The following is a 20,774-nucleotide window of genomic DNA, read 5'->3' on the forward strand; positions in this document are numbered from 1 at the left end:
GGGTGAGTTTTGATGTAAATGTTGTTTAGGTAGTTTTATTTGTAGTATTCACATTGCCTATTTATTGTTACTGTTTTTGTTCGAGTACTTATGTTACGGCATGTTATGTCCTGTTATGGTAGTTCCTGTACGGTGTCCTGTCCTAAGTATTTCAATGCCCAGTCCGACTCTGTTGTTCTGTGTATCTGACAATAAAAGACTCGACTTGGTTGCGTCATGTTTCTGTTTTGCATGTTAACATGATACTAGTGGTGTGACGTCACGTAACATTCCCCACCGGTCCGTCTGAAATATTACAGCTGCGCTCTGGTCCGTGCAGTCAAAAAGGTTGGGAACCCCTGATCTAAACGACTACTTTCTCACCTGAAAATGTTTCAAATGTTGCTAAAGTTTACAGAGTTTAGAGCTTAAGAGAAATCAGCTTCAGGCCGGCTGATCTCGGCTCGGGCAGGAGCGAAATGCATTGTGGGTAAACGCTCTGCATACTGTCTGATTGATGAGTATGCAGTATGTAGTATGGAAGTATGTAGTGTGCGGTTTCGAACACAGCCTCAGTTTCTCCAACAAGGATGGGTCTTGTAGTTTTCTTGTAGTTTTCTGGAGTTTTCTTGAGTTTTCTTTGAGTTTTCTTTGAGTTTTCTTTGAGTTTTCTTTGAGTTTTCTTGAGTTTCTTGGAGTTTTCTTTGAGTTTTCTTTGAGTTTTCTTTGAGTTTTCTGGAGTTTTCTTGGAGTTTTCTTGAGTTTTCTTTGAGTTTTCTTTGAGTTTTCTTGGAGTTTTCTTGGAGTTTTCTTTGAGTTTTCTTTGAGTTTTCTTGAGTTTCTTGGAGTTTTCTTTGAGTTTTCTTTGAGTTTTCTTTGAGTTTTCTGGAGTTTTCTTGGAGTTTTCTTGAGTTTTCTTTGAGTTTTCTTGGAGTTTTCTTGGAGTTTTCTTGGAGTTTTCTTGAGTTTCTTGGAGTTTTCTTGGAGTTTTCTTGGAGTTTTCTGGAGTTTTCTTGGAGTTTTCTTGAGTTTTCTTTGAGTTTTCTTTGAGTTTTCTTTGAGTTTTCTTGAGTTTCTTGGAGTTTTCTTTGAGTTTTCTTTGAGTTTTCTTTGAGTTTTCTTGAGTTTCTTGGAGTTTTCTTTGAGTTTTCTTTGAGTTTTCTGGAGTTTTCTTGGAGTTTTCTTGGAGTTTTCTTGGAGTTTTCTTGAGTTTCTTGGAGTTTTCTTTGAGTTTTCTTTGAGTTTTCTGGAGTTTTCTTGGAGTTTTCTTGAGTTTTCTTTGAGTTTTCTTTGAGTTTTCTTGGAGTTTTCTTGAGTTTCTTGAGTTTTCTTTGAGTTTTCTTTGAGTTTTCTTTGAGTTTTCTTTGAGTTTTCTTTGAGTTTTCTTGGAGTTTTCTTGAGTTTCTTGAGTTTTCTTTGAGGTTTCTTTGAGTTTTCTTTGAGTTTTCTTTGAGTTTTCTTTGAGTTTCTGGAACACGGCCCAGTTCTCTGGACACCAGCTCGTCTCAGATGGACAGAAAGACAGTGGACATATGTTCTGTGGGCAGATGAGTCCACGTTTCAGCTGCTTCTGGGAAAAACTGCTGAGAAAGAGCATCCAGGCTGTCCTCAGAGAAAGGTTTAAAGCCAGCGTCTGTGATGGTGTGGGGGGGCATCAGGGTCCATGGCAGGGAGGGCTTCTGGAGTTTTCTGGAGTTTTCTTGGAGTTTTCTTGGAGTTTTCTTGGAGGTTTTCTTGGAGTTTTCTTGATTTTCTGGAGTTTTCTTGGAGTTTTCTTGGAGTTTTCGGAGTTTTCTTGGAGGTTTTCTTTGAGTTTTCTTGATTTTCTGGAGTTTTCTTGGAGTTTTCTTGGAGTTTTCTTGGAGTTTTCTTGAGTTTCTGGAGTTTTCTTTGAGTTTTCTGGAGTTTTCTTTGAGTTTTCTTGGCGTTTTCTTGAGTTTCTTGAGTTTTCTTGGAGTTTTCTGGAGTTTTCTTGGAGTTTTCTTGAGTTTCTTGAGTTTACTTTGAGTTTTCTTTGAGTTTTCTTTGAGTTTCTGGAACACGGCCCAGTTCTCTGGACACCAGCTCGTCTCAGATGGACAGAAAGACAGTGGACATATGTTCTGTGGGCAGATGAGTCCACGTTTCAGCTGCTTCTGGAAAAACTGCTGAGAAAGAGCATCCAGGCTGTCCTCAGAGAAAGGTTTAAAGCCAGCGTCTGATGGTGTGGGGGGGCATCAGGGTCCATGGCAGGGAGGGCTTCATCTGTGTGAAGGTGTAGTTTTCTGGAGTTTTCTTGGAGTTTTCTTGGAGGTTTTCTTGGAGTTTTCTTGAGTTTTCTTGGAGGTTTTCGTTGAGTTTTCTTGATTTTCTGGAGTTTTCTTGGAGTTTTCTGGAGTTTTCTTGGAGTTTTCTTGGAGGTTTTCTTGGAGTTTTCTTGATTTTCTTTGAGTTTTCTTGATTTTCTGGAGTTTTCTTGGAGTTTTCTGGAGTTTTCTTGAGTTTTCTTGAGTTTCTGGAGTTTCTGGAGTTTTCTTTGAGTTTTCTTGATTTTCTGGAGTTTTCTTTGAGTTTTCTGGAGTTTTCTTGGAGGTTTTCTTTGAGTTTTCTTGATTTTCTTTGAGTTTTCTTGATTTTCTGGAGTTTTCTTGGAGTTTTCTGGAGTTTTCTTGGAGTTTTCTTGGAGTTTTCTGGAGTTTTCTTGGAGTTTTCTGGAGTTTTCTTGGAGTTTTCTTGAGTTTCTGGAGTTTTCTTTGAGTTTTTTTGATTTTCTGGAGTTTTCTTTGAGTTTTCTGGAGTTTTCTTGGAGTTTTCTTGGAGTTTTCTTGAGTTTTCTTTGAGTTTTCTTGATTTTCTGGAGTTTTCTTGAGTTTCTGGAGTTTTCTTGGAGTTTTCTTGAGTTTCTGGAGTTTTCTTGGAGTTTTCTGGAGTTTTCTTGGAGTTTTCTTGGAGTTTTCTTGGAGTTTTCTTGGAGTTTTCTTGATTTTCTGGAGTTTTCTTGGAGTTTTCTGGAGTTTTCTTGGAGTTTTCTTGAGTTTTCTTTGAGTTTTCTTTGAGTTTTCTTGGAGTTTTCTTGGAGTTTTCTTGGAGTTTTCTTGGAGTTTTCTTGATTTTCTGGAGTTTTCTTGGAGTTTTCTGGAGTTTTCTTGGAGTTTTCTTGAGTTTTCTTTGAGTTTTCTTTGAGTTTTCTTGAGTTTCTTGAGTTTTCTTGAGTTTTCTTGAGTTTTCTTGAGTTTCTGGAGTTTTCTTGGAGTTTTCTTGATTTTCTGGAGTTTTCTTTGAGTTTTCTGGAGTTTTCTTGGAGGTTTTCTTTGAGTTTTCTTGATTTTCTTTGAGTTTTCTTGATTTTCTGGAGTTTTCTTGGAGTTTTCTGGAGTTTTCTTGGAGTTTTCTGGAGTTTTCTTGGAGTTTTCTGGAGTTTTCTTGGAGTTTTCTTGAGTTTCTGGAGTTTTCTGGAGTTTTTTTGATTTTCTGGAGTTTTCTTTGAGTTTTCTGGAGTTTTCTTGGAGTTTTCTTGGAGTTTTCTTGAGTTTTCTTTGAGTTTTCTTGATTTTCTGGAGTTTTCTTTGAGTTTTCTGGAGTTTTCTTGGAGTTTTCTTGGAGTTTTCTTTGAGTTTTCTGGAGTTTTCTTGGAGTTTTCTTGGAGTTTTCTTGAGTTTTCTTTGAGTTTTCTTGATTTTCTGGAGTTTTCTTGGAGTTTTCTTGAGTTTCTGGAGTTTTCTTGGAGTTTTCTTGAGTTTCTGGAGTTTTCTTTGAGTTTTCTGGAGTTTTCTTGGAGTTTTCTTGGAGTTTTCTTGGAGTTTTCTTTGAGTTTTCTGGAGTTTTCTTGAATTTCTGGAGTTTTCTTTGAGTTTTCTGGAGTTTTCTTGGAGTTTTCTTGGAGTTTTCTTGGAGTTTTCTTGATTTTCTGGAGTTTTCTTGGAGTTTTCTGGAGTTTTCTTGGAGTTTTCTTGAGTTTTCTTTGAGTTTTCTTGAGTTTCTTGAGTTTTCTTGAGTTTTCTTGAGTTTCTGGAGTTTTCTTGGAGTTTTCTTGAGTTTCTTGAGTTTTCTTTGAGGTTTCTGGAGTTTTCTTGGAGTTTTCTGGAGTTTTCTTGAGTTTCTGGAGTTTTCTTGGAGTTTTCTTGAGTTTTCTTTGAGTTTTCTTTGAGTTTTCTTGAATTTCTGGAGTTTTCTTTGAGTTTTCTGGAGTTTTCTTGGAGTTTTCTTGGAGTTTTCTTGGAGTTTTCTTGATTTTCTGGAGTTTTCTTGGAGTTTTCTGGAGTTTTCTTGGAGTTTTCTTGAGTTTTCTTTGAGTTTCTGGAACACGGCCCAGTTCTCTGGACACCAGCTCGTCTCAGATGGACAGAAAGACAGTGGACACATGTTCTGTGGGCAGATGAGTCCACGTTTCAGCTGCTTCTGGGAAAAACTGCTGAGAAAGAGCATCCAGGCTGTCCTGTGGGGGGGCATCAGGGTCCATGGCAGGGAGGGCTTCATCTGTGTGACGGTGGCCCTGATGCAGAGCTGGATGTTGGAGCTCTGGAGAGACAGATGCTGCCATTCAGGGGACGTCGGGAACATGTTGGAGCATCATGAAGAGGAGAACCAGGCAACAACAACCAGGATGGAAACATGACCCTGGAACAGCTTTCACTGAGCGTTGATGCTTCAGATTCTACGTTTGGTTCCGTTTCCTCAACACAAAGATGTTCAGAGAAGAATTACAGATGAAAATGTTTCTAATTTTCATTTCTCAACCATTTAAAAACCAACTAAAGCAGCAAAGTGAAGTAAAACAGTCGATTAAAAACCTTTTGACAACCTCCGCAGCTTCTAAACGTTTTCAAGAACAATCTTCTGTTTCGGGTATTTATTTTCCAAACAGAAAAACATCCATTTACTTCCATTTTCTTTAGATTCTTGGGCAGTCGTGCACAGCCAGCTCTCTCGTGCTGCTCTTTTAAGGTTTTCAGAGTCGTTCAGCGGAACCTTGAGAACCTTGAGAAAACCTTAAGCTCGCTCACCTTGAGGTTGTCCATTGTGGATGATTTTCCTGCTGCAGCTGCTTTTCTCTCTTCACCTTCAGCTTCTTTTTCTACAGGCGAAGAGATATTTGCTTTTCAGAGTCTCTCGGAACTGAACTGAATCCATTTTTCTTTCTACGAATGAAATGTTGCCACAATCTGCGGTAAAACAAGTGGAACAAACTGCCGTGGAGAACATTCACCAAATGGAGACATTTTTAAATGTGTCTATGCATGAAATCTGCACGATATCCTTGAATTTATCTGGACCGTTGCTTATTTTTAAATTAATTTAAATTATTTTCATTGTTTCTCTTTATATTCTTTTATGTATTTTTAATGCTTCTTACACTCCCTGCTGCAATGCTTTTATTTTATGTAAAGCATTTTGATTGTACATGAAATGTGCTACAAATAAATTTGATTTGATAAAAGCCTGAATTATACCAAACAACATGGAGCCCAAAAACACTGTATTAACTTCAGGTCTTCTTTCCTGAATGTTCTTCTCATTATTCATATTTTTGATCAGGTTTCTGTAAAGATCCATCTAATTATTTATTCTCCAAACCACATTTCAGGGTTGAGGTCCCAGCAGGGGTGGGAAAGAAACCCGACACCTCATCCAGGGGAAGACACTCCAAGCAAACTGGGACATTTCTTTAATTAGTATTCGCGTGACCGCGGGGCCTCCACCCACTTAGAGGTGACTGATAAACCTCTAACAGGAAGTGACCAGGAGTAGCAGGCTACTCAGACGCTCCCTTGGATTTCTGAACTTTTAGATTAGCCATCCTGCAGAGAGAACTAATGTCAGACACCTTGGTGCATTCGCCACCTTGTTCCCAGTTACTGGTAACAGACCTCATGGCGAAAACCCTTTTTCAATCTCACACGAACGAGGCTTTGAAATGCTTAAATTCTGCGACTGTCCCACCTCGCCTGAAGGGAGCCGGAGATTCCTGTTTCCACCAGGGAGCCGTCCAAGCTGCAGCCACACAGCCACGAGCCTCTGGAGGTCGCGCCTTCCAAGGCGCAGGAGAAGCGACCTTCTGATGCCTTCCGCCCTGCAGCTTTGAAATCTTATCCCGGAAAATCACGGACGGGAGTTGAGAAAAGGCCTAAGTTGTTTAAAGTGATGAAAACAATGTTCAATCTGCAGCTTTGCCCTCTGTAGAGATGCACTAATCTACTCATTTAACAGAAATTACAAGACTGCAACCAATTATGCTGCCGATTAAATCAAAACTATAAGCGACAGCTAAATTATCCTGTAAACAGGACTCTATGACATATGAATGCAGTTTAATTTGATAGAAAACCTGAATTAGATTGAGATAAAGTTAGGGAATTAGAAACGTTGGTCAATTAGCCGCATTATTGAGATAAACTGACGGAGCTGCGGAACAACACACGGTTCAGAAAAGAAAAGTTTTATTGGTATCGAGTTGTTCTGCAACTATTAATCATTCAGTCCAATAAAACAAATCAAACCAACAGCAAAATAAGCTCCAAAAGGAACACGTTGATGCTGCTTTAAGTGGGACGCAGGTGGTTAACGAACCCTCTGGACACTCATCCGGCGTCTCCATCAGTCACCATAATTACCTTTTATGTAATTCATAACCTGCGGGCTCCGTTTCACACGACAGATGAAAATGAAACATCACTCCGAATATTTCCCAGCTGTCTCGAATCTGCTTGCGAGATAATTAAAAGTGCCAAAATGACATAACTTTATCTAACACTCCTGTGTTGTGACGGGTGTGAAAGAAAAGCAGAAAGATTAGGTGAGAAAAGACTTGGAGCAGCAACACTTTGAGCTTTAAGGAAGCCAGTCAGGGATTGTGAGGGTTGACATCTTAAAATAAGAGAAAACCACCTAAAAATCCTGTGATTCAGAATAAAAGAAGAGAAACTCTGCAAGTGTTGTTTTATGAGGAATAAACAGACAGCATCATCAAACATAATACCAAAAACTATGGAATACATGCCAAAGAGATACTTTAATTAAAACTCCTGTTAGCTTTTAGCCAAGATATCGATACAAAAAATGAAATGCAAAAAAAAAAAAAAAAAAAAAATCTCACTGCTGATTCTTACGGCGGCTTTGAATCACATCTCCGAATGAAAGGCCAGTCGGTTTCCAGCTGATTTCAGTCGTGCTGAAAATCAGCCTCCCGGCTCATGTATGCCGCGCCCCGTCATTCCAAATCTGTAAAATCTGTAAACCAAATGAGCCGTCGTTCTTTTGTGGTGCAGTTCTTGGTTTAGTAGGGTGTTTGGTCTGTAAACTGAGGTAATTAGGTCGCTGGTTAGTCCGGTTGATGGTTTGATTGCTCAGGATATAAAGAACTGTATTAAATCCAAAAGCAAACCGCTCGTTTTTAGCAGAAATTTTACATAAGTAACAAAGACTGGAGATGTTTTTATAACGGGGTTGAGTCCTTGTTTACCCAGCTTATAATACCTTTAAATCAGCTAATTTATTGAACTAAACCCACTCTATAATTTAAGAAAACAACGCTGCAAACCAGCACACAATGACACTGAATCTGTGAACGTTTTAGGATTTTAATTAAATCGTTTCCCCGAATAAATCATCACACAAGCAATCCAAACTGACGACCATCGTTACCGATTGGGAGGTCGGTCAACAAAGATCCCCCGATTAGCAAAGTGTGTGACTGTAAAGACACAAAACAACCCAGAGTAACTTTTAGGCGACTAAATGTTCGTAAACGCACCGTCAGGGGAACACTGAACCGGTTTAAACCGGTCTGAACCGGTCTGAATTAATCTGAACTGGTCTGAACTAGTCTGAACCGGTCTGAACCGGTCTGAACTGGTCTGAACTGGTCTGAATTAGTCTGAACTAGTCTGAACTAGTCTGAACCATTCTGAACTGGTCTGAACCGGCCTGAATTAGTCTGAACTGGTCTGAACCAGTCTGAACCGGTCTGAACTGGTCTGAACTGGTCTGAACTGGTCTGAACCGGTCTGAACTGGTCTGAACTGGCCTGAATTAGTCTGAACCGGTCTGAACCGGTCTGAACTAGTCTGAACTAGTCTGAACTAGTCTGAACTAGTCTGAACCGGTCTGAATTAGTCTGAACTGGTCTGAACTGGTCTGAACCAGTTTGAACTGGTTTGAACTGGTCTGAACTGGCCTGAATGAGTCTGAACTAGTCTGAACTGGTCTGAACCGGCCTGAATGAGTCTGAACTAGTCTGAACCGGTCTGAACTAGTCTGAACTGGTCTGAACCGGCCTGAATTAGTCTGAACTGGTCTGAACCGGTCTGAACTAGTCTGAACTGGTCTGAACTGGTTTGAACTGGTCTGAACCGGTCTGAAGTTTGTTTTGAACTGGTCTGAACCGGTCTGAAGTTTGTTTTGGATCCCATTGGATAAAGGAGAGATGCTGGAAGAGACCACTGGATAACTGGATTAAATTAGAAGCATCATTTCTTTGGAACACGATAGTGGTAGTTTCATGGTTTGGACCAAATAAGCTTGCCATAGTTGATCGGATCGGATTCTGAATTAGACCGATCAACCTGCCGACTGATTAATTTGACTGATTTTTGCCACTTTCTCATTTAATGGTCACCGGTCGATTATTAGCATGCTAAGCGGAAAAAGGTTGCTATAATGCTCGCTGCATCGGCCATTTTTACTGGCGCTGCAGGCATGCTGGACTGGCTGCAGTCCTCCTTCTAACCACTAGGTGTCACTACTTAGAAGTAGTTCAACAGGAAGCAAACATGCTAACGCTACTACTTTGAAGCATTCCCTTCCAAAGTTCTCCATGTTATAATGAGCTATAAATTAAATGTTATTTTGAGAGAATAAACTACTTTTGAACTGTTCTAGGATCTTAATCAGCTGTAGCACCGTGTTACGCAGACGTTCTTTGGAACGATGGCGGACGAAAAACACCAAATGTTCAAAAGTGTCTTTCAGGAATTTATCGAAACATTAAAATAAAGCATGGCTATTAGCCCGTGTGGTCTTCTGCATAGTAGAAAGCAGTAAAAAATTTTGTTAAGATCGGTTAAGTCTTAGAGTCTCTCAACTAAAGACTTTCTGAGGGTGTTTTTAAAGGTTTTTACCACTTCTGCTCAATTATGTGAGTATGCACTTTATTTAATGCAGTTTATACACATAAATATGTTGCTCAATAAATGATTATTGAAGTTTATCATCTGTTATTAAACTGTTGGCTAAATGTGGCCCGAACATATCAGTCGATCTCTATTCTGAATTATAGCAGTGAATTCTGAAGGAAAATGACCGAATCTGTGAACAGGAAAAATAAAAATGCAGCGGCACACAACCGAAGAAGGGTTAAAGAGTTAAAAGTGGGACGGATGAGTTTTGTGTTCAGCAGCAAATACAGAAGATAAGCAGACGAGCTGTGAGGCAGACAAACTAAAGCGAGCCGAGACTCGTGTGGAACAGCCGTTAAATGTAAAGAATTCATTTAGAAATACAGCAAATACGTAACTCCACTGCATTAGGGTCATAATAACTGGTTTAGCAACAATAGGAGGCTGAAACGTCCTTGTTGGCCACAGAAATGGGAGACTCTGCCTTTATTTACTCTACGGACACAACAACACAAACAACTTACTGTTTAATCAAAGCCGGTTAGCTCGACCTGCTATAAAAGCTGCGTTCCTTCGGTTTTAGTCGGGCCCAAATCCGAGCGATTCTGACCCAATTCTGTGGCTCCTTAAAGGTTGATTGGACTTCATTATTGTAGGAATGTTGCGTTATTCCAACGTAAAAGCCAAGAAAACCACAAAAAAAGGGGAAAGAAAGCTTAATTTTTCTTTAACGCTCAACTGGGAATTTGACGGAAAAAAAATATTGAAGGTTTGTGACTTTTTGATGAAATGAAGGGAAAACAATGGAAGAACTGGGAATCTTTTCCAACCGTGAAAATAAATAAAACCATCACTGAGTCATACATCATCTACCTCAAGTCTTTTACAAATGTTTCTTCTTCAATTGTTCATAGAAAAATAGCAAGGACTGGATGTTCTGTGCATAAAATACAGCTGATTTTCCCTCCCGTACATCCGTGGTGGCGATGCCTCTTCTTAGCTCTTGGAGTAATTTCCAGAGAAGCTCTGACTGCACATGAATAGAGGGTCCATGGAGGCCACTTTGGCAGCAATAAAAGAATGTATACAGTGGAGGACGGCCGTTAGATTCGCAAACTCTAGTTCCTGAAAAACACAACCACAAGAAAAACATCGATTAATTTAACTTAAAGAACAAATCTGCTTTAGTGTCGTGGCATCTTTCCCATTTGAATCTGCTCCTTTGCATCCATCACACCAAGCTAAACTAAACCTGGTTATGTTATGAAAGGAATTTGTTATATTTCTCTGCATTTAACTCTGAGAAGTTCCCGATTAACACGTTTGAGTTTGCATGGGAGCAAACAGGAAGTCAGTTAATTCCTGGGTGAATCTGAACCCTTCATTCTTCCCTCTCGAGTTGAACAATTGCAACCTTTGAGGGAGATTTCCACGAGAGAAGTCTGATTAACAAATTAGCGAGCAGGCTAACAAAGTTCTCGCCTGGCAGTCAAACCCATCAGTGCTTTTAATTCAATTCAGCTTTATTCAAAAACAAGTGTCATGTCAAGGCCCCTTCAAAGATGCAGTCCAATTCAAACCAATTATAACCCGATCATTGTAATACAATCAGAATCCAATTAACCCCGTCCTGAGCGTGCACGAGGCAACGGTGAAAAGAAAAAGTCTTAGAATAAATCCATCCATCCATCATCTTCCTCTTAAGGCTCTAGCATGGTTGCCGCGTCTGCTGGCGCGAGCGGTGTTGATGACGTCGCGATTTCATGCCGGCTACACATGGCGGCGCGAGTCGATGCGCCAGTAGTTGCAATTTTCTCCGTCACAGAGGTGGCGCTGCTACGTGAAGGTTACCGCTACTCGACAACGAAGAAAGTTGAGAAGAAAACAATGAAGAGCAGGAATACTGTCATTAATGATACTGCTGCAGTATTCGGATAACTTTATTTTTTTAGTTCAGTTAAAAGAGGTGATGGTCTGAAGCCCCCGGCATCACCACTTTTTGAGTCTCTGCCCTCTTCTTTGCCTTCACGTATCTGTCCCGTAGCTTCCTCCACACATTCTTACAGAACTCTCCCTCTTTCCCCAAAGTTCTGCCCATCTCTGTGCACCAGTTCTGGGAGTTTACGTGCTCCCTGTGCTGTTTCACTGCAGTTTCGTACAGCTGCCTGTAAAAACGCACCTCCTGACTGAGCCTGGTCTCAAATTGGTCCATCTGGTTTGTCGTGAGCGACGCGTCAACTGTAAATCCGCCTTGATCCGATGTCAGGCTGTGGAGCCAACAGGTCCAGCAGGGAAACCCAGACATCCCTCTCCAGCTCCTCCTGGAGGATCCCGAGGTGTTCCCAGGCAAGATGGGATGTATAATCTCACCAGAGAGTTCTGGTTCTGACCCGGGGCCTCCTCCCAGGAGGCATCCTAACCAGGTGAACCAGCTCAGCTGACTCCTTTCTATGTGGAGGAGCAGCAGCTCTACTCCGAGCTTCCCCCTGGATGGTGGAACTCCTCCCCCTGGATGATGAAGCTCCTCCCCTCGGATGGTGGAACTCCTCCCCCTGGATGGTGGAACTCCTCCCCCTGGATGATGAAGCTCCTCCCCTCGGATGGTGGAGCTCCTCCCCCTGGATGATGAAGCTCCTCCCCTCGGATGGTGGAGCTCCTCCCCCTGGATGATGAAGCTCCTCCCCCTGGATGGTGGAACTCCTCCCCCTGGATGATGAAGCGCCTCCCCCTGGATGGTGGAACTCCTCCCCCTGGATGGTGGAACTCCTCCCCCTGGATGGTGGAACTCCTCCCCCTGGATGATGAAGCTCCTCCCCTCGGATGGTGGAACTCCTCCCCCTGGATGGTGGAACTCCTCCCCCTGGATGATGAAGCTCCTCCCCTCGGATGGTGGAGCTCCTCCCCCTGGACGATGAAGCTCCTCCCCCTGGATGGTGGAGCTCCTCCCCCTGGATGATGAAGCTCCTCCCCCCGGATGGTGGAACTCCTCCCCCTGGATGATGAAGCTCCTCCCCCCGGATGATGAAGCTCCTCCCCCTGGATGATGAAGCTCCTCCCCCTGGATGGTGGAACTCCTCCCCCTGGATGGTGGAACTCCTCCCCCTATCTCTCAGGCTGAGCCCCGCCCCCCTCGACCTCGTTCTTTAGGTCTCTACCCAGATCTGCTCCCTCTTCACCATTTTCCGGTTGAGAACCACGGCCTCAAAACTTTATGATCATGTTGAAATTATGGGATGCCTCTTCGTGTTGAAAGGCAGTTTTTCCTCCCACTGTCCCCCACCACCTTCTCCATGTGAAGGCGGTTGGATTCGATGTGATCCATTGGTTTCCTGGTCAACTAAACTGGAATTAATTGGATTGAATTGGACTGTAATTTAACCCTGAGATGACTTCTGTTGTGTCTTATAAACACCAAATAAACTGAGCTTTACACCTTTAACCACACAGAGCTTGAATAAGGGCAGCTGGATGTTTCAGCTCTCACCAGAAAGGCTTTTTCACTTCTGATCTGTAGAGACTTTTCGGTTGAGAGGTGAAGTCAAGCTGCCCTTATTCCAGCTCTTAAGATTACCACCACCTGGGTGAGAATCGACACAGACACACTCCAAACGTACCGTTCCCCCTGAACAGTATCAGTGTTGCTACGTCAGTCATTCCATGCACAAAATCCATAAAGTCTCTGATTGATGCAGTAAAGTTTCTATCAATCTGAAGAAAAATGGATTTCCGTACAGGAGAATAATCTGTATATTACCTTTAAGGTGGAAAATGTTCTTAAAATCTTTTATTTTCATGACAAAAAAAACCACAGAATTACCTTCATTTCTATTTGATTGCTCTCAGCGTTCTTGAAAAGGAGTTTTACCCTGGTTTTCCCATCATCAGAGGAGCCTTTAAGCTGAGAGAACTTATATCGCCACAGAACGGTCTACGAGGAAGAGGAAGGGATTATAAAACACAGCACGGGGGATTTCAACAATGACTACAGTACTTAAATACCACACTTTACTTCAGAGAGACCTGCAGGATCAAGCGGTGACACATTAATGTGCCGCAGTACTCGGGGAAGTGTGTGATTTTTAACAGAAGATTAAGACTCTGTGCTAGCCTTGTAGTGATTCACTGCAGAGCTGACTCAACATGTGGAGAGGCAGCCAAAACAAACTGAAAAAGGAAAAAGAAAAAGACTAGAAACACAATGGGAGCCAAAGTGGGTGAGTGAATATCACATCAATACAGGAAACAAAACACACATAAGTGCTTTCTGAGGAGCTATTACGTTGAGAGCAGCGAAGAACTGGACAAGAATGGTGAACTCTCATACTTTACCTTTGAAGAGCCTTCTGAGCAGGTGAAGCCTGATCCGAAATCTATGGTGAAGCTCAGCACACTCCCCTGGCTGCTGCACATGTAGCTTTTGGACTGATGAAACAGAAAGGATCAACATCGATGAACATTGTTTTTCACTCTGAATGAGCATCCAAAGCAGCCATTCATACAAAACATAGCTGCGTGTTGACTTTAAACTACGTGCTAAGTGCTTTACTTACAACATAAAAGCATGGAAACTAGATTTATAAGTGCAGTGCAGTGAAAGTTATTAATATAAATTGGATTAAATCAACTGATTAAATGCAATGGTAAACAGGAGAATCTTGAAGTTGGTTTTAAAAGAAGAAGAGTTGACGCACGACTGCAGTTATCTGGGAGTTTGTTCCACATATATGATCCATAAAAACTGGTTTAACTCTGAGGACGGAAAGCAAACCTGTTCCTGAAGGGTCAGAACGTAGCAGAAGACCTGAGATTAAACCAGTTAAAGCTTCACAAACCAACAGCAGGGCTTTAAAATCAACTCTTAATGTAGAGAGGCTCTTAGCCTCTGTTACAGTCAACAGGTCTGCATGGAGCAGCTTTTCTGAATCACTCTGACACATCAGTTCTTTAATCCTGGAAATATTCTCCAGGTGACAGTCGACCGACTTCATAAATGACCTGATAAAGTTCAGGTCCGATTCAATAATAACATTATAAACTGAAGCTGAGTTCAGATTTCATACCGTTCTTCTTTGACTGAAGAAAATCTTTGTTTAACTGAAGGAAATTCTGGGTCATCCAGTTGTTTTTTAGTTTGAGGCTTTTCACGAATGTTTGTAAGGGATTATAATCTATAGGTGTTGTGGTGAAGTAGAGATTTGTGTTTCGTCTGCATAAATGTGGCAGCATATTTTGTTGCTTTACATAATCTGAGCCATGTAAAAGTTGAATAAAAGAGGCTCTAGAATCGAACCCTGAGGAACTCCACGAGTGACAGATGTGTCATAACACAGGTGTACGATAACCTACAGATTCAAGATTCAAAGTTTTATTTGTCACATGCATTGTTATACACGGTACAACATGCAGTGAAATGACCTTTGACCGCCGTCCACAAAATACAAACTATAAAATACAAAATTTAAACTAGGTAGCAAAGTAACATTAATGGAAAGTTAAAGTAAAATTAAAAATTCCTAAATTAGAATAGTAGAATATCAAATAAAATATATAAGCAAGATTAAAATACAAAATAAGATTAAAAATATATACATATAGAATAAAATAGAGTGCAAAATAAAGTAAAGTAAAGTAAATAAATTTATGTGCACAGGTTAAAGTCCGAGGTTAAAATTTAAAGTCCGAGATATGTGCAAAAATGTGCAAAAAAATGCAGTTCGTTGTTTGGCAAAAATGTGCAAAAAAAATGCAGTTCGTTGTTTGTTCAGATACAAAGTATTCTCTGTGGTGAATAATCCTTGAAACATTCTTCAGGTTATAGTCGGCTGGCTCGGTTTGTAGATTTTAACATCACAGACTGAAGCTGAGCTCAGATTTTTTAACCTCCGTTTTATCTTTGTTAAAACAAAGAAAAATTCTGGATCATCCGGGTTTTTATTCAATCAAGAGAGAGAGATATCGTAAAGGATTATAATCCCTAGGTGAGATGTAGTTTTGTGCATCATCTGCATAACTGTGGTAGCATAGTTTGGATCCAGCGGAACCATGTAGATGTTGAATAAAAGAGGCCCCAGAATCGAACCCTGTGGAACTCCACATGACATTTTTGTCCAGTCAGATGTATAGATGCAAAATATTCCCTCTCTAATAGGTAAGATTGTAGCAGAAAGTCCCACTTTTACCAGGAGATGAATAATAACAGCTCTTAATGATCACAGAAAACCTGCATTAGATCACAGATTATCCTAAATAACCAACGTGTGCAACAAATTCTATTCAAAATATGTATGCAGCGGCGGATCTAGGATTTTTTCTGAGTAAGCAGCCTTCAAGGGGCCACAATATTCAGAGGTGTGTTTGTAATCAGTGTTTGTCCAACATTGTTCAAATCTTCTTTTCCTTCTGTAAGCTTTATTTACACTGGAGATTCGTGTTTGGGTCATTAGCGCCACTCGTGTTTTGGCATGGACTTGCATAATTTAAGTGCATACGGCGCAGCCTCTCAGCTGGCACGCCGATTTTTTTCCCAGTGGCCACTCGTGGTATTGCCAGAAATCCCCTGTGGCCCTTAGACCGTAACAGTAAAAGAGATACCTGTAAAACTGTTCACAGGACGCCTCCAGATGTAACCGCTGTTATTTATTAAGTCATGGACTTTTTATCCGTCAAAGAGTTTTCTAATGGCCAGAAAAGTTTCTTTTCCCAGCGTGACGTCACAGCTGTGTACGTGCACTGGGATGTGTACGTACGTGCACGTCCTCATCGCCCCGGGGCATGATGGTAGGATCCAAAGCATCATGGGGGGTGACTCTACTGCGCATGCTCTATGGGTCGCATAACGCGGAAGTAAACCCGGAAGTCAGAAACGTTTTCGGGCGTATGCGCCAGGCGAGCAACTCCGTTGAAATCAACGGTGGCCATTTTGCGGTCCGGTATCCATATAATCTAATACATCCATTTCAGCTATGACGGAAAAATTTGAAGGCCGTCCGTCATTTTGACGGATTTGACCATTACCATTACCAATAATAAAAAAATAACTGTAAATAAACACTGTACTGAACGCTTCGCGCTATCCGACTGCTGACAGCGCGTTGAAGACGCATGGACTGGATGCATTGGAACGCGTCTGTGACCACTACGGGACACCGCGGGATGCAGCTGCACCTCTCGTACAGAAAGACCGCATGCTGCAGGATTTTCTCCCGATGAAGAGAGTACTGGCAGGGTGGGGAAATCCCACGTTCAGAGGCTCTTGCCGGCTTCTTATCGTTTCATTGGGAGACATGTTTCCCAACTTCAGAGCTTTGGCTGAAGTGGCGCTGGTCATTCCAGTCTCCAGCGTCGCAGCTGAGCGTGGGTTCAGCCTTCAGAATAAAATTAAAACCTCAATGAGAAGTCGTCTGTCGGAGGCAAGGACGCAAAATTTAATGACAATCGCCTCGGCAGCAGTCTCAATTGATGCGTTCGATTATACACAAGCGAGCTCCCTATTCAAATCAATGCGGGCCAGAAGGAAGGTTTGAGCTACAACAGGTCAATTGCAGATTACCACTGCAACCATTCTAAGTGGACTGTTTGTATTTTCACTACAACCATTCTAAGTGGACTGTTTGTATTTTCACTACAATTTTCTTCGTTCGACTACGTTATAAAATAACGTGTTCATATGCCCAACAGCCGCAATGTTTTTAGCAGCAAAAAAAACGAGTTCACAAGTGACCGAACGTCAATCTCTGAAGAAATGCATAAATTAAAAAAATATTAGATAATACACACTTGTTCTGTGAATTATTTTTTAAATGAAAATAAGTTAATAAAACACGAGTTATTAAATATATGCATTAGGATATAGCCTGTATATTAGCCTACCATTTAAAAGCCTGTATATTACCATTTAAAATAAAATGACGGATAATAATGGACAATGACGGAATTTTTACGACCCCGTCCGTCAAAATGACGGACAGTGAAAAAGTCTAGCGCAACCACTGAATCTGATCATCGCTCTCTGAGAATGGACAGTTGAGTGACAGGACAGGGGCACTTCAGGGGGCCAATCATATTTCAGCTGGGGCCAATGCCCCTGTGGCCCCGCCCCCCCCCCGTCTGTATGATACGATTCATCAACAGATTAAGAAAAAAGTACGATTGAAATAAGGAAAATGCATCAAAACGCTTGAAACAGTTCATGAGATCAAATTTATTTCCATAAAAAGTGACAATTTTGTATTTAATTATGTTTTAAAATGAGCAACTTATATCCAGTTAAATCATTTTTTTAACGTCTTTCTGTACCGTCTTTACGTCCCTCTTCCACTCCTCGACTATAAAGTCAAACAAGTACTTTTGGTGATGTTTTTACTACTAAATGTCTTATGGATCGCCACAGATTTGAGATTACTCTGAAATCATGTTGCAAGGAGAGAGACGAGGGGATAAATCACAAGAATGAAAACATCTGACCCAATGGGGCTTTATTATTACCATTATTTTAGTAACAGCATCATGACTCCCGAACTTGGTTTTTATTACGGTTTCTGTTTGAGGAAAACAAATTGATTGCCTCCCCTTTTGTGAGAGATAATCGCAGGAGATTGCACATCTGAACAGTTGTTTTTATATTGGTAAAAAAAAAAAAACATGTGAACACCAGCTAATATCTGCGTTTTAATAAAAGCGTTTGATTAGCGTACGGCATCAAATTTCAGCAAGTCGTGAAAATGTGTAGCCAGCTGTCACACCTGGACATGGAGCTGCATCATCAGGGGACTTTTTTTTTGTGTTACTTCTTTTGGAGAAAGGCATATATAGTGTCATGCAACATAGACGACCCCCACTGGTTGTCTCAAGTCCTCAGTTAGTGCACCCACAGCTGTGTCTACCAGGAACAGGAGTGTACTATTATAATTAGGGAGAAAAACCAGGAGGTGGATCAGTAGCTCTCATACTGCAGAAAACAGACTGTCGGTGTGATTCAGCTCGGGATGACACAGCTGTCACTGTGGCTGTAGTCACGGCTGCCGCCACAGTGGTCATTATGCCCATTAAAAAGTGCATCGCAGTCAGTATTTTAACACGGACTCCACACAGTGGGTTGTGTGTGCAGCGATTGTTGAGCTTACCGAGCTCTGAATTGAAGTTATAACACTCTTGAACTCCTGTGGTGAGTTGGTAAGACGTACATCATAGCAGCACCACAGGTTCAAACAGTAACAGCTGGACATATCTACAGCACAATACTATAGACTGAACCACTCAGCAACTCCAGTTTAAACCACTGCTTCACCAGCAGAGCAGGCAGAACAGCTGGATACTGCAAAAAATTAGCATTTTTATGATCAATAATGAGCCCTAAATGCACCAGTTTTAGTATAACAACATGTCTCATTTCAGTGGTATCTCCTGAATCTTTCCCCTAATTAGCCTCAACTTCCATGTTTTACTGCATTATGTTCAACATTATCACGTTGTACTTTTATTTCTTGTGTTTTGTTGTGAAACACTGACTTTTGTTGGTGTAAAGTGCTACATAAATGCATATATAGTTAATTCCTCTGTGTTGTTAAACTGATCTCGTCTCAGAATTCATGTTTTCAACCGAATTTACTCCAACAAGAGTCGCACGTGGAAATAAAACCTTTATTCTTTATATTTGATGGTGGGAAAAGAGGTTAAATGTTTGTAAATATTACTTTCTGAAAGGATAATACTATGACTTGATGCCCAACCCTTGGACCATAACCAGATTGCTTTTGGCCGCAATAAATACGTTGCTGGTTTCTTATCATTAGACATTTAAATGTGTTGTGTATTGCAGAATTAGTAGAGTGCAATTAAATGTGTTGTGTGACGAGAACGGACCCGTATTTCCCTACAATAAATTAATAACTCCGGTGGGTGTCTGTGTTGATGGTTAAAAACAGAAAGGAAGCAAATTATTATTTTTTTCCTTTCAATTAAACACCTACATGTTTTACAATTATCCAGATACAGAAATATAACTATCCCCTTTTTCTTCTTCTTCTTTTTCTTTCGGCCTCTCCCTTTTATCAGGCGTCACCACAGCGAGTCGGTCTCGCATCATTGATTTGGCACGTTTTACGCCGGATGCCCTTCCTGATGCAACCCTCACCATTTATCTGGGCTTGGGACCGGCACCAGAAAAACACTGACTCGTGCTCCCCAGTGGCTGGGCGCTCCCACTCACACCTAGGGACAATTAGGAGTCACAAATTAACCTAACATGCATGTTTTTGGACGGTGGGAGGAAGCCGGAGTACCCGGAGAGAACATGCAACCTCCACACAGAAAGGCCCCAGCCGGGAATCAAACCTGGAACCATCTTGCTGTGAGGTGACGATGCTAACCACCACACCACCGTGCAGCCCACAGAAAGATAACAATAACAGTTTAAATTCTTAATTTTTTCCATAGAGATGCCAGATAAATCTGTAGGATCATGATAAAGTCTGATGAGAAAAGTGGAAAAAGTTGTTCTGATGACGGTTTTAATCTTTCCCTTAAAAGTGTTTCTGTATTCAGATTTATGATTACTATGACTGCTTTCTTTTTCTTTTTAATGAAACTATGAGATAGGTATTGAGGTAAATATCCTCTTAAATGTCTACTGAACAAGCTGTAAAACACTGATTTGATCTCGAACATAAAAATATCGGCAAAACAATTAGCAACACAGACATATTAATGCGGACACAGTAGTTATTGTCCACAGGCCAACATTTCACTCTGAAATGAGGGGCAGTTGTGCTAAGGTTGCACAATAAGGTACCTCATAACTGCACTCAAAAGGGGTGCTTTTGGTCATTATTCACCACCGTAAAAAGATTAAATATAAATAAAGTACATTTGCAGATAAAACTGTTATATTCCTCAAGCAATCAAGCTAATAGTCTTGCTAACTACCAGAAGTCAGCCAATTTAATGAGCTTCCTGGCACGTCCTGACAAAAGAAAGGGATTTTTTAAATTTTCTTTTGTCTTTTTATGTGTATTTTTATGTAAACAAACAAGAAGGGAGTTTTTAACACAGTAGACAGTAGAAAATATTTGTCGATTAAACTGTGAAAATTTTCCCCAAACAATCCAAGATAACAAGCTTGCTAGCTAACAGGCTAACAAGCTAAGAAGCTTGCTAACTAACAATAGCAAGCTAAGCTAATGAGATTCCTGACATTTCTTGACAAAAAAACAGATTCTTCTTTTTTCTTTTTTAATGCTTTTTAAGAGCGGTACTATGTAGAATAATAAAATAAGGGAGTTAATGACACTGTAGAGAATAAATAAAGTACAGTATTTATTTATATTTTATTTATTTATTTATTTATTTAAGTATAAATTGTGACTGACTTCCACAACTATGTGCCTGGCTTGCTAGCATCTATGCGGTGTGACGAGTTTTAGCTTTGCATTGTGATTTTGCCCATTAATTTCCTTTCAGTACACTAAACAAAATGTCCATCCTGGATAAAACATATTCTTGAGCATACTTTGCTCATAGCTATTCTGTGATCCTGCACTATTTGTCCGCATATAACCATGAAGTATCATGAAGTATCATTAAGCACAAAGTCTGTTTTCCGAGTGCTGATGTTTCGATGTTTTGGACAGAAAGCACAGATGTACAGCTTCCCTAATCTTTAATTTAGACCTACTACATGGCAACATCACAAGTTCTTGAACTCCC

General features: G+C 40.8%; 1 protein-coding gene across 2 annotated transcripts in view; it reads right to left on the minus strand.

The window, feature by feature from the left end:
- Positions 1–8,514: 8,514 nt before the first annotated feature.
- Positions 8,515–20,774, minus strand: part of sntg2 (syntrophin, gamma 2) — a 144,208-nt gene continuing 131,948 nt past the window's right edge. Inside the window, exons 15-17 of one of the 2 annotated variants that reach the window (XM_075448207.1) lie at positions 13,401–13,493; positions 12,889–12,999; positions 8,515–10,196 (exon numbers count right to left, since the gene is read on the minus strand). In XM_075448207.1, the coding sequence (XP_075304322.1) occupies positions 10,068–10,196; positions 12,889–12,999; positions 13,401–13,493 (333 nt within the window). In that variant the 3' untranslated portion in view covers positions 8,515–10,067. Of the gene's footprint in view, positions 10,197–12,888; positions 13,000–13,035; positions 13,236–13,400; positions 13,494–20,774 lie in introns of those variants that run through there. The other variant, XM_075448208.1, reaches the window with a different exon arrangement.

The sequence above is a fragment of the Odontesthes bonariensis genome, chromosome 17, assembly GCF_027942865.1.
Source record: "Odontesthes bonariensis isolate fOdoBon6 chromosome 17, fOdoBon6.hap1, whole genome shotgun sequence".
In the NCBI taxonomy this organism is placed as follows: Eukaryota; Metazoa; Chordata; class Actinopteri; order Atheriniformes; family Atherinopsidae; genus Odontesthes; species Odontesthes bonariensis.